The following is a 12959-nucleotide window of genomic DNA, read 5'->3' as shown; positions in this document are numbered from 1 at the left end:
TCGTCAGCATTTAAACAGAACATGATGGACAGATAGATTCCTCACCCAGTTCCTCCCCCTCTCTGGAATAAGCTTCCTCTGCAGGGTAAGAAATGAGATCCAATTGCTTCTTTCATTTTAAAATTGGCTGACTCTATGGTAACTTGCAAATTTACCCCAGGATTAACTGGTCTTTCACTCCTTGAGAAAGGAACTAAAGCCTGAGGCTGGGTATTGGCAATGTGTACATGGTCATTAGACTAAAATATTCTTGAAACTCTTATTAATGCAGTGGATGCTATAGGCTTATATAATTTATTAATTTATTCATTTATTTGTTGCATTTTGATAACTGGTAGGCTGATGTAGAGATACTATCAGGAGTGTTGGTGGGCAATTTAGAAATTATTTTAAGGAGCTTATCAAACGTGAACAAGATTTGTGAGAATGAAAATGTCCGTAGGTAACTGATGGGGTTACTGGCTAAGCATAAGGAGAAAATGAACAAGAAGTGAGTAAACAGACTGAAATACTTTTATTTGACACATGGAAGTCATTTGGAGTAGTTAAATGGCATTTTTATATAGTTTTGAAAGGAATTTCCAAGATGATTATACTCATGATATGCCAAAGTAATGTTAGAGGTTCTGGTAAGTGGAGATTGTATGGTAGGCAGATGTGTGGAGAAAGACGACACACGTATTCCTTCCTTTACAGCAGTATCTTGTTGATGGTGATGTTGAAGAGACTGTGAGGAGGAGGAGGCTAACAGGAAGTGGAGAGAGGAGAGAATGATGTTAACTGAATATTTCTGTATGTTACCATATAGCTGGCAGAGGATATAAGGAGCTTTGTGTGTAATTCCAGAAAAATATAAGAGATGGCAGAGGCATAAAATCATGTATGCTCGACTGAGTGAGATAGGGAAGAGATAAGCAGGGGATGATTAGGTGTTTATTTTAATTTGAGAGGAGAAGAAATGCTAGAAGTGGTGGATATCATAGTAAGTTGTCTGAAATTATAACAGCAGGGCTATAATGGATGTAAAAAGTCATTAAGTTGTTAAGAAGGATAGATGTAGTGAAAATGATGTGTTTATTAAAAGTGTTGTGCATTATGAGACACCCTTCAATAGATCAAGGATCTGGGTGGATGAGGAATCTACAAAAGATCGGTGATAAAAAGAAACAGTGATAGGGAGACGGGTGATTTAGTAATATAGAACAAAGAGAGTAGGGATTACTGGATTTAAGATGCTATTGGTAAGTTTATAGGCCACTGGTTAACTCAATACCTATCCTGAGTGGAATTTCAAACTTCCTGACATCTGTAGATTTCTTTACTAGCATCATCCATCTCAGCTAAATTCCTGAAAATGCAGTTACACAACCTACCTGTAAACAAATGCATATATCTGAAGAACTGTACAACTTACTGAGAAAAAAATATAAAAGCAGTTATCACAGACTTGTCATCACAATGGTGATATTTATATGTCATCCAGACATAATGGATTTTTGTATTGGATAAGTAATGAAAGATAGCTACCTGAAAGATAGACAACAATCTGTCAGATGGCAAAATAATCAGTCTGGTTATCTGGTTAATAAAGTAGGCATCCCCCAGGGCTCCATTCTTGGACTGTTACTTTTTAATGTATTTATAAATAATCTCCATACTGTCTCCCTACATAGTTCCCTCATCCAGTATGCTGATGACTCTGCTGTTATATTCTTGGCCAGAAACTTCTCAGATTTCCTCAAAATAACATAAAACACCTTCTCAAACATAGAAACATGGCTAAACAAAGCTCAATTACTACTTAATACCAAAAAATCCAAACTACTAATATTCTCTTCCAAACCACCCCCTCAATAGTTCAAAATCTACTCCCTAAATAATATGGAAATTGAAGTAGTGAAAACAGCAAAACTTATGGGCATCACTATAGATGATAAACTGTCATTTGAACAACACATTCTTAACATAATAAAAAAAACACACTCAAAACTAGGTGAACTATATAGACATAAACTGTATATGGATAAACCCACAAGAATAAAATTGGCACATTCCCTCCTACGCCCGTCACTCCTCTATGGTTCTCCCACCTTTGCCAACCTTCAAGCATCCTTAAGCAATAAACTACAATCATGCTGTTATAAACTTGTCCAATATGCTTCTGGACAGCAAAACAGTACTCACCACTGTCACGCCATTAAAGAATTAAAATAGTTGGAATTCCCACATTACCTCCAATACACTCAACTAACTCTTGCTCATAAATTAATATACAATCCAAATAACTACCCATCACTCCATTCTATTGTACATTCCTATATCCCAACCCGAAATCTTCATTCTACTAATAAACAGCAGGCCAAAGCTTATACTTTTACTCCATAGCAAAGCTATGGAATGCCCTACCCCCTCCATAACACAAATTGAGTCTATGAAAACCTTCAAAGTCGCCCTAAAAATCACTTTCTTAATAATCACATCTGTCCTTGTGTTCAGAACGTCATACTGCCATAAACCAACACCAATGAGTTGAATATATTTAAACCTAAGACTAGTCCAACTACCCCTTTTTTAGATCAACTCAAACACTAGTAAACCAACTGTACTTCTGTGACTTTCTCTTAAACAAAGTATACTAATCAATATTTAATCCTTAAGAAACTTCCACAAGGAAAAAGTATAATCTCCTTCATATTGTACAGAATATACTGTGTGTCATGATTGTTTATATTGAATGTCCTAAACAAGCTGTCCATTTATAATCTGTGCAAGTCCTACTGTCATTTATTGTCACTGCATAATGACATCGTACTCTGCATATTTCTATCACTAAGAAATGCTATTTATATTTGTTTGGTTTCTTATTACTGTAAATCCTATCCTGTTGTATAATAGTTTTTGTTTAGTTGTTTGCTGTAGTCATTTTTTATTTGTTACTGGAGCTTTTCTCCCCAGGCCTCCACTGAAAATGGGTTATTCTAACCCATTGGACTTTTCCAGTCAACAAATGTCAATAAATAAATAAATGAATGAATAATTATGTTTAGTGTAACCAAGCCAGCAATTGCTAATATCACTCTTACAATAGTAGATGGACCCAACTGTCAGTATAACTTTTGTTCATGCAGCTGTGATCTTTGATTTGCCTCAAAGCAGTTTGATAGACTTTATTTATTTATTTGCATTTGTTTGCTGGGATAGTCCAACTGAGTAAGTGGAACTACCCCTTTTCAAAGGAGGCCCAGGGAGAAAAGCTCATATCATGAAATAAAGTCTACATACATATTTCTATTACATAGAATACCTTTAACATACAATGCATAGAATAACATTGAGTAGTGTTGACTGAGAACAGACTAAACAGAGTGGTTGAGAGGGAGACTGGATGATAAGAATATAACATGAGTGAGTGGCAGGTATAAATGCAAAAGGAATACATCCGGCCATCACCCGAAGACACCCTGAATTGGCCAGCTTGCCTGGTACTTAGAAAAATACTACTGAGAAGACCCCCCCAACAAGATTGTGTAAATTAATCCATCCCGGTTGCTCCCTCCCTGCTTTAAACGCAAAAGGAATACCTCCAGCCATCACCTGAAGACACCTTGAATTGGCCAGCTTGCCTAGTACTTAGAAAAATACTACTGAGAAGACCCCCCCAACAAGATTGTGTAAATATATGTTTCTTAACACTAATTAAATTTAGACTTGATGTACTACCTGTACAGTTAGTCTGCCCTCCTGTGTGTGCGTTCTAGCAGCCTACCGCAGAAAGTTTGCCCTCTCCCCCTCCTGTTATCACTACCCCTAGAATATATTTAAACCTAAGACTAGTCCAACTATCCCTGCTATTTGCTATCTCCCTCTACCATTAGGTGGCAGCATCTACCAATATAAATCCTAGATATTCTTTATAATCCCAACAAGTTTTATTTTTTCACAAGCAGTTGGTTGAGTTAATATCCTTAGACTGTAAATACCCCCCCCCCCCCAAACCACCCTCTGTAAAGGCAGCCATCATTTTCTGGCTGGAAATATTTAGCTCATACCTTCCAACTACAGCCTTTAAACTGCTCTTTGCTGATACTTTTTCTGCCATACTCACCTCTATTAACCCCCCCCTCCTGGAACATTTCTTCCTACTAACTTTTCACCTCTTTAGTCCCTCCTACCTTCTATCTCTCTAGTCCAACCACCTTCCCTCCACCTATCCCCTCCCCGGTAGCTAGTTTTTATTACTTAGACATAGGATATTTCAGGATACACACCTCCAACATTTGGTAACATTTAAGATCCACCAACTATAACATTATATTATATATTAGATTAGACTGAGGGTTGGTTGTTCTTGGACATGATATGATCCTGTTAGGTTTGACAACAACATCAAACATTCAGCTTCCACTCAGTGGCTATATCTGAATATCTGTCTCATTATCAGATTGATTTCCTGACTGCATTTATGATTCTGATGTCAAATTTATTATTCTAGTGATTTTTATGATCCCAGCTATTGACATTATATCCACTGACTATTGATGTTCACATACAACGAATAATTTTTCTTGGAGTCTTGTACTTTGATCAGTTATATTCCTTGGCCAAATATTTTCCATTGCACAGCAAATTCCAATAGCGAGGACGATCCATCTTTATATCTTATATAAGGACGCAGCCTTTAACAAGATTAACAAATGTTATTTTGAGCTGCTATTGTCCTTCTATTATTACCATTATTTTGGAATCCTTTCTATTGTGACTTTTATTGCTGACATAGCTTGTTGTAATTGGCTATTATTGTTAGTAGCATTAAACACTTTATATAGAAAATAATTTTTTGAGTCTATATTACATTATCATTTTTGTTCTTTTTGCACTATGGATCTTTCTAGTTTGATTACTGGTTTGGCTGCTGATAGGGAGGACCTTGGAGCATTTGGGCTCGGGTCTTCTACACAGAGCAATATGAGTACAAATGAGCAAGTGGGTCCTGAATCTACTTGTGCAATGGTTTTTGAAAAATTACACAAACATTTGAGATCTTTAAGATCAAATGTCTGGCATTCTAAATTGTTTAAGGCGTACATTGCCAAAGGAATAACTCTGAGAGGTTTGAGAATACGTATACAACCCCATGTGGGGGAAGTTGATGAAGAACTCAATAGCCAATGGTCCAAAATACAACAACAAGCAACTATGGCCTTTGTCGAAGCTTTATCTAAATTTCATGACTGGGCAATCGACAGGGAAATAGATGCAGTCACGAAATTGGCTGGTGAGGTTAAGCCATTTGAGGGAGAATCCTTTTTCAATAAACAACTCAGTAAGGTAGCTACTGACCTTCATAATTTGGAAGAACAACTCAGATCTAGGAAAATCAAAAAGTTTCAAATAGATCAAGCAGACTACCTAAGTGCAAATCCTTTTTCTTACAATAGCAAACATGTTAAATTTACATCATTCCCTACACGAACTCAAAAAAGGAAAAGACCCCGTTCCATTCTCAGGAAACGGAGTGCAAATATTGGGTCATCGACGGATGACATCTCATCTTGCACTGACAATGCAGGCAGTATCAGGCTCACCATCCCCCAAAAGGACACCCGGATTAATCCCTTTAGGCCCAGATACCAGAGGGGGAGGCGTAAACACAGAAGGCATACACAACATTCAAGGTTTATTGAAAATGGCAATGCAGAATTGAATGTCATCACAAATATGAATGTTTTAAACCTGTCTGGTTTTGTTTTGTCACCCATTCACATGTCAGTTTTGAATAAAGGTCTTACTTTTATACCAGGTTTCATGGTTTCTAAAGACACATTGCCGCAAGATGTCATGTCTTTTTGCAGAAATTTGAATCTGAAATTGTATTTTGGTGACACAGATAGCAACTATAACAAAGACAAATTTGTATATCACAAATCAAGTTTCACTCCCCCTATGCATCCTATGGTACATCAGTTCCAGAATAGCATTCTCAAAGATCTTCATTTTTCTAGCTCTGATATACATTTTAAATCAAACAACATTACTTTGGCTGAAAAACAAGCTATTCTGGAACTACAGAACAACAGAGATATAGTTATTATCTCTGCTGATAAAGGTGGAATTGTAGTTGTACTGAATTGGTGTGATTATGACAGTGAGGCTAAAAGACAACTTTTGGATCAAAGATATTATTCGGTAATGGCCATTGACCCAACTTTCAGGTTTAAAAAACAGATCGATGAGTTCTTGGTTTGGGCTAGGAATGAAGCTATTATTACCAATGAGATTATGCATCAACTTATGATCCAAGATTCGGCATCTCAACATATTTATTTCCTACCCAAAATCCACAAGGACCCTGTGAATCCACCTGGTAGACCGATAGTATCTGGGAAAGGGTACATTACCGAACCATTGTCTTTATACCTCACCAAACATTTGAAGCCTTTGTTATATGTAGTACGATCACGGTTGCAGGACACCACTAACTTTTTACAGATTATTTCAGATACTCAACTTGAGTCTGGTTGGTTTATGTGCACACTAGATGTAAGTGCCCTATACACCAACATTCCCCATCAAGCAGGTTTGGATGCATTGGCTTATTGGCTTGAGGTGGCGGGTCTGTATCAACCAGATTTTAATTCCTTTTTGGTGGGTTTAGCAAAACATGTTCTAACTAACAACGTCTTCTTTTATCAAGACATTTGTTATTGGCAAACAAAAGGCACAGCAATGGGGGCATCATTTGCCCCTATATATGTGGATTTATTTATGGCCTATGTTGAAAAACATATTATTTATGATTGCCAAAACAATGTTTTTATTGAATATATTGACATCTGGAGACATTATCTGGACGATTGTTAGATGGTGTGGAAGGGTGAGGAATATCAACTAACTGATTTCATATCCTATTTGAACAACAATATATGGGGGTTACAGTTCACTGTACATTATGATTTGAATACCATCACCTTCTTGGATGTATCAATAAATAGATTACCTGATCACACATTAGGTACAGAAGTATTCAGGAAGTATCCCCAGTATAACACCATCCTTCATGCATCCAGTTTTCACCCGCCACATACTGCACGTAATATTCCAAAGTCACAATTTATTAGAATGAAGCATATCTGTTCTCAAGATTCCACTTTTCAAAAACAAAAGATGGATTTGACAAGCAGGTTCAAATCCCGGAGGTATAGTATGGGAGATGTGGTAAAGGCCAGCAACCATGTCAATTCACTTGACAGACAGGAACTCCTGACTTATAAGGATCACACAGTCACTGCACCACAACCCATTAGGTTTGTAACTACCTATGCCAGAAACTCGGATACGTTGATTCAGAGTGTGCACAGACAATGGAATATTCTGCAATGTGGTTATGAGGTGGCCAGTATCATTGCAGACAGAGGTTTATTTTCTTTTCGCAAAGGTAAAAATCTAAGTTCCTGTTTCAATCACTACAAACGTGGCAACATGAATAATAACTCACAACCTTTTCAGACTACACTGACTGGTGAACCATTAATGGGTTGTTTTCCTTGTGGCCATTGCACTAATTGTTATTATGTAAGCAAGTCCAAACAATTTTCTAGCAGAAATTGCGCTGTGGTCTATGATCTCAATTTTTTTGCCAATTGCAGCAGTGATTGGCTTGTATATTTGGCCACATGCAATTGTGGTTCTTTCTATATTGGACAAACCTCCCGTCCACTAAGACTACATATATCAGAACACATCAGTTGCATTAAGAATAAAAAGGTCCACAATGCACTTTTTAAACATCAATTGGTACACAAAACTGCCAAATTTTCTTTTATGGTCATTGATATCATAAGAGGGAATTGATCCAATAAGACAGGTCGATCCAATAAGACAGGTTGGCATTCCATTTTAAATGCCAAAGAAAAGAAGTGGATTGTCAAACTAGGTGGATTATTTCCACCTGGTCTTAATGAACAATTTTAGGTAAGAACCAATGAGCTTTGAGATGGGTATATTTAAACAACGATGATTGATTTACTTGTTTCACACTGAGGAAGGCTGTGATATTGTTCAGCCGAAACCGGTCTGTTTTTTGTTGTTTATTTATTAATAAAGTCTTTCAGGTCACAGTATGCTGGCTCTATCTTCTTGTTTTGTTGACTAATTGGTTTGAGCCGTGCATTTGCCTCCGTGCAGGAGGTTCTTTTTAGATGTTGATATTCATATTCAACAAAATATTTAAAAAAAACACCAAAAGCTAGGTATGCTGTATAGGAATAATCGCTTTCTCTCCAACTCTACCAGGCAAACTCTGGCCTCGACTTATCTTCTTCCTTCCTTATTATACGGAGCCCCTCTCCTAACCAACCTGTCCTCCTCTATCACCTCTAAACTAGAAAACTGCTACAACAAGATCTTTAAATTTGACTCTAAATCTAAAAATACCACCCATCACTGCCTAACCCTACAATCCTTGAATTGGCTTGAACTCCCAAACTACCTAGAATATCTCCAACTCACTACTGCACATAGACTCATATTTCACCCAACAAAATGTCCCGCTCTAACTAACATCATTCCCCCTTATACACCCAACAGAGCTCTCAGATCTGAAAATCAGAAATTAATTACTATCCATAAACTTAAACGTCCTGCTGGCCAACTTCTCCTATCTTTCTCACTAGGCAAAAAATGGAATTCCCTTCCCTCCACACTAAGAACCATAACAAACTCAGAAAACTTCAAAACCCAACTATTCAAACACCTGTCCACTAAATGTAATGTACCTGCCTTCATCCAACCTAATCCAAGGGGGTTCTCTCTCTGGTTCCCAAGCTCTATAACTCTCATAGTTATCTTCCTATGAGCCTATCTAAGCTCTCAACAATTTTTATAGCTTCTCTCTAAGTTCTCAACAACTCCTACAGCTACCTTCACACAGCCCAACCTTGTAAATATTGTAAATAGCATTCTACTGTTGTGTGCATGTAAAGCATATTTACATTTTCTTAAAAGGTTTGCATGTAAACTGTTTCTACACCTAACACATCTGTTTTCCTCAAATGAAACTGTATGATCCCTACCTTCAAGCTTAATGAATTTAACTATGCATGATACTGAATGCATGATACTGAATGCATTTATGAGTAACTATTCTACATAATACTATCTTTAATATTAACTATCAGTTTTATCTAAATTGTATAATGCATCTTGGAGCTTTTCTTCCTGGGCCTCCACTGAAAATGGGCCAGTTCAGCCCAGTGGACTTCCCCGGTAATCAAACTGCAAATAAATAAAATAAATAATAAATAAATCATCTCATTATTTTTAGCTAAGTGTTGGAGATCATTAATCACTTGAATTTTCAGTTGAAACAAAACTTCTGTGACAAAGACAATACCTCAGTAGGTGTGAAGTCAGGTAAAAACTTTTCCATTCATCTCAGTGAGACAGTGAAAAGAGGTGACAATGTCCCCATTCACATTAATGAGGCGATGGAGACAGAGATTCGTTCTTCAGGTCTGACAGATTTCCACTCTATCAATGCTTCACAATTAAAGGATTGTAATTTCAGTTTATGAAAAGTGACATGGAAGCCATTATTGGTGGGGTATGGCTCTGTAGGAGATATGGCATGCTTTGAACTTCCTGCAGGATTTCTGGCTCAGTTCAGAACACAGCGTGAGAAGCTGGAAGAGAGTTTCTTGCGATCTTTTGTCTTATAAAAGGAGAAATAGTCCTGTTGAGTCATGCCTTGTTACATGGATGTTGGCTACATTGCTAACTTTTTGAAGGAATTATTTTGAAATTGTCATCCTTGTAGAGGAAGACTACTACCGGAAGACTGTGCGAACCATAACTACACCAGCTAGGTGCTGGGGTATTACAGGTAAGCCAACTTTTTATTTTTGTGAGATTGTAAGGTTGTGATAAGTCAGTGGTTTCGGCTCCTGTTCCGTGGGTGCAAGGTGAGGAATAAATTGGTACAAACTGTGTATTTTGTTTACTTCTGCTGTATATATATTTTTTTATTCTATTTTTTTACTAAACAGTAATGTGTTGTAACATTTTATTGATTTGTTTATTTCAAAAGTTTACTATTTTAACTTTGATGTGGGTGTGTGGGTGGTTACTCCTGGTTGGGATCATCCATCATTTTTGATTTATTTTTATTTCAATTATGTTTGTTTTAACAGAATACATTATGGCTGGTCAGTTTGTTTCTTGATCACGGGATCATAGGAGGTTACTAGGCTAATGACTCTGAGTCCCTTACAAACCTAGCCAAGAGTTTATCCCCCCAAAAAGAAACCTCAGTCAACACCTGATGCCCCTGTCAATGAGGGACACAGGTGGAACCCCTGGGACAAATTTATAGTTTCCCATCCATCCACTCATCAAGGTTGTGCTTGAAGACGGTCAGCAAGGTACTCTGTTTGAAGTGTATGGGAAGTCTATTCCAGCGACTGGGCAGCCTCTGGGACACAAACCTGTCTTTCCAGCAGGTTTTGTTGATGTCACATATTAGATTTAGGCCTTTCAAGTGAGTAATGTGTGAGGAGTTATACTTACGGATATGGAGCATCTCTAGTAGGGCAGGGTCTGAAATTGCCTTGTAGGGGAGAGACAGATCACCTCTGAGCAATCTGTATGATACCGAGTAGGGTGATAGTGGTTTAACCCTGTCCGCATAGGATATGTGTTGGAGGCCATGGATTCTCTTTGTGAGGTATTTCTGTGGTCTTTCTAGTTTGTGCAGGTGTTTGGAAAGGTACATACCAAATGAGGCGTTATACTCAATTATTGTCCTAATGAGGGAGGAGTACAGAAAGGTAATAACCTCCTTTTTTTCTGGATGCAGTCCCTTTACTTATGAGATGAACCAATTAAAAGGCTTTTCTGACCACTGCCACCACATGATGGTCAAATGTGAGATTGTTGTCAACCTGAGTACCCAGATCTCTCACCACAGGTTGTGTGCTTAGGGGGTTGCCGTTGATGTGGTAGTATGAGATCCATAATAATACACTCTATGGGATTTAACCTACTATTTGCTTGTACATGCATGTATGCTTTGTATTTTGTGTACTTTGACTAGTCCAGTCTTGTTTGAGGTTAAAAGTCCAGGAACATGAGTGTTTAACTGTGACTTCCTGATAAGGATTACTGCACATATGCTCTAAAGTTGTAGATATTCAGGTTCTTGGTGACAATAGTCCTCGTTACCTAGTTGGGTAGAGTTGTCACAGTGGTGCATGATCATAACACTTAGTGTCTCAAAGTTTGTTAAACACTTGGTTTGCATGATACAGACAACTTTCAGTAACAGACAATCAGCCTGTGCAGTGGAAGAGTGAGATGTTGATTGATTTCTTCTGTTTGTGCAATTTCTATCTGGAGCTCAACCATTTTGCTGTTATTCATAGGTTAGTGTGGTTATAACTGCAGTCTAAGCATGTATAGTGATGTAAGAGATTGTAATTTTGCTATGCTGTCCTTTGTTATATCATCTTACATCAAGTTCCCTGATGTTGGCTTTTTTTTTTCACTACCTTATACATTCACAACTGCAGGCAGTATAGAAGTATCAAACTCCTGTCGCACTTCAAGAAAGTGCAGGAAAGGATGACTGACAGAAAAATATAAACAGAAAGTAAGATAGGAGATGAACAGATTGGATTCAGATCAGGAAGTAGCATGCTCAATCCAATAGTGTAAAAGTACTATTTTGTAAATGGAACTCAACTGTGTTTTAATTGTTAAGCCAGATTAGAACTTTGTGAGACTGTATAATTTATACTCCTCAACAGAGTCTGTAAATTGTGTTTAATTTGTATTATGTTAAGATTGCTTGTGTAACTTACTTTGGAGCTTTTCTCCCCGGGCCTCCACTGAAAATGGACATGTATCCAGTCGGACTATTCTGGTCAACAAATGTAAAATAAATAAATAAAATAAATAAATAAATGTTGGCAGTGAGACAGATAGTGGAGAAGAAGCTAAAGATGAGGATAGAGTCCAAATGAGCATTCCCAGACTTGGAGAAAGCTTCTGACAAAGCTGATTTGGGCAGTTCTGTGATGTACTGAAGTCCCAGAAACATTGATAGAATTAGTGCAGACTATGTGCAAGGACCCAGTGGCACAAGTACTAACAGTATAAAGACTTGCAGAGGAGTTCCCAATGGGGTTGGGTGTGCATCAAGGCTCAGCTCTGAGCTCACGGTTGTTTATACTGGTAATGGACCACACTGGCTAACTGGTTGAAGGGGACAGATCAACAAAGCTGGTGTACACAGACAATGTGGCATTACAAGCAGACTGTGGACAAGAAGTTCAGCAAATGACTGGGGCATAAATACAAACCTGAAGTCACATCGAATGAAACTGAGCACAGACAAGACAGTTGTCATAGAAGCAGGTGATATTGAAGTGTATTAACCTACCAGTTAGTTTGCACAGGAATGGGCATGGCCGCCGTGATTGACATGCTGGAGGGTGGCGATTAAGAACGGTAATTTGCCATGATTGACACAGAATGCACACTGTAATTCTGTGTCATGAAATTAAATGTTTAACAGGCAAATAAGCATAAACACTAGATAAAGGTGTTGCATCGAGTCCATTATGTGATTACCATTCAAATAAGCACTAAGTAAGTATGAGCCGACCCCCTGATCATGCACCAATACTAACAGTTAAGGGTAGTAGACAAAAATTCAGAGCACATACATAAACACTGGCATTTTCCACAATACTTGATAAAGAGGAAATTTTAGCAGATGGATAGAACAAGTGCTAGGAGATCTGATAAAGGATTTGAATCAAAGTAAGCAATCGGGAAATGATTGAGTTGGATTACCTCACATTAAAAGTTAAAAACATTGTGATTTTGAAAGCAAAATAACTCATTGAGAAAAGTTATGACAAGTATTCAGAGGGCTTCAGAAGGCTTAAGCTGCTACAAGG

General features: G+C 37.7%; 1 protein-coding gene across 1 annotated transcript in view; it reads left to right on the top strand.

Annotated features, from left to right (window-relative positions):
* The first annotated feature begins 4878 nt into the window (after positions 1-4878).
* The window catches only part of LOC122797929 (zinc finger protein 605-like), a 146388-nt gene continuing 138307 nt past the window's right edge, over positions 4879-12959 (top strand). Inside the window, exons 1-2 of the mRNA XM_044066448.1 lie at positions 4879-5955; positions 6070-6540. Coding sequence (XP_043922383.1) covers positions 4879-5955; positions 6070-6540 — 1548 coding nt within the window. The remainder of the gene's footprint in view (positions 5956-6069; positions 6541-12959) is intronic.

The sequence above is a fragment of the Protopterus annectens genome, chromosome 3.part1 (genome assembly GCF_019279795.1).
Source record: "Protopterus annectens isolate FY-2018-M chromosome 3.part1, PAN1.0, whole genome shotgun sequence".
Lineage (NCBI taxonomy): Eukaryota > Metazoa > Chordata > Ceratodontiformes > Protopteridae > Protopterus > Protopterus annectens.
Note: the sequence above shows the minus strand (reverse complement) of the source record. Positions and strands in the feature narration are given on the sequence as shown.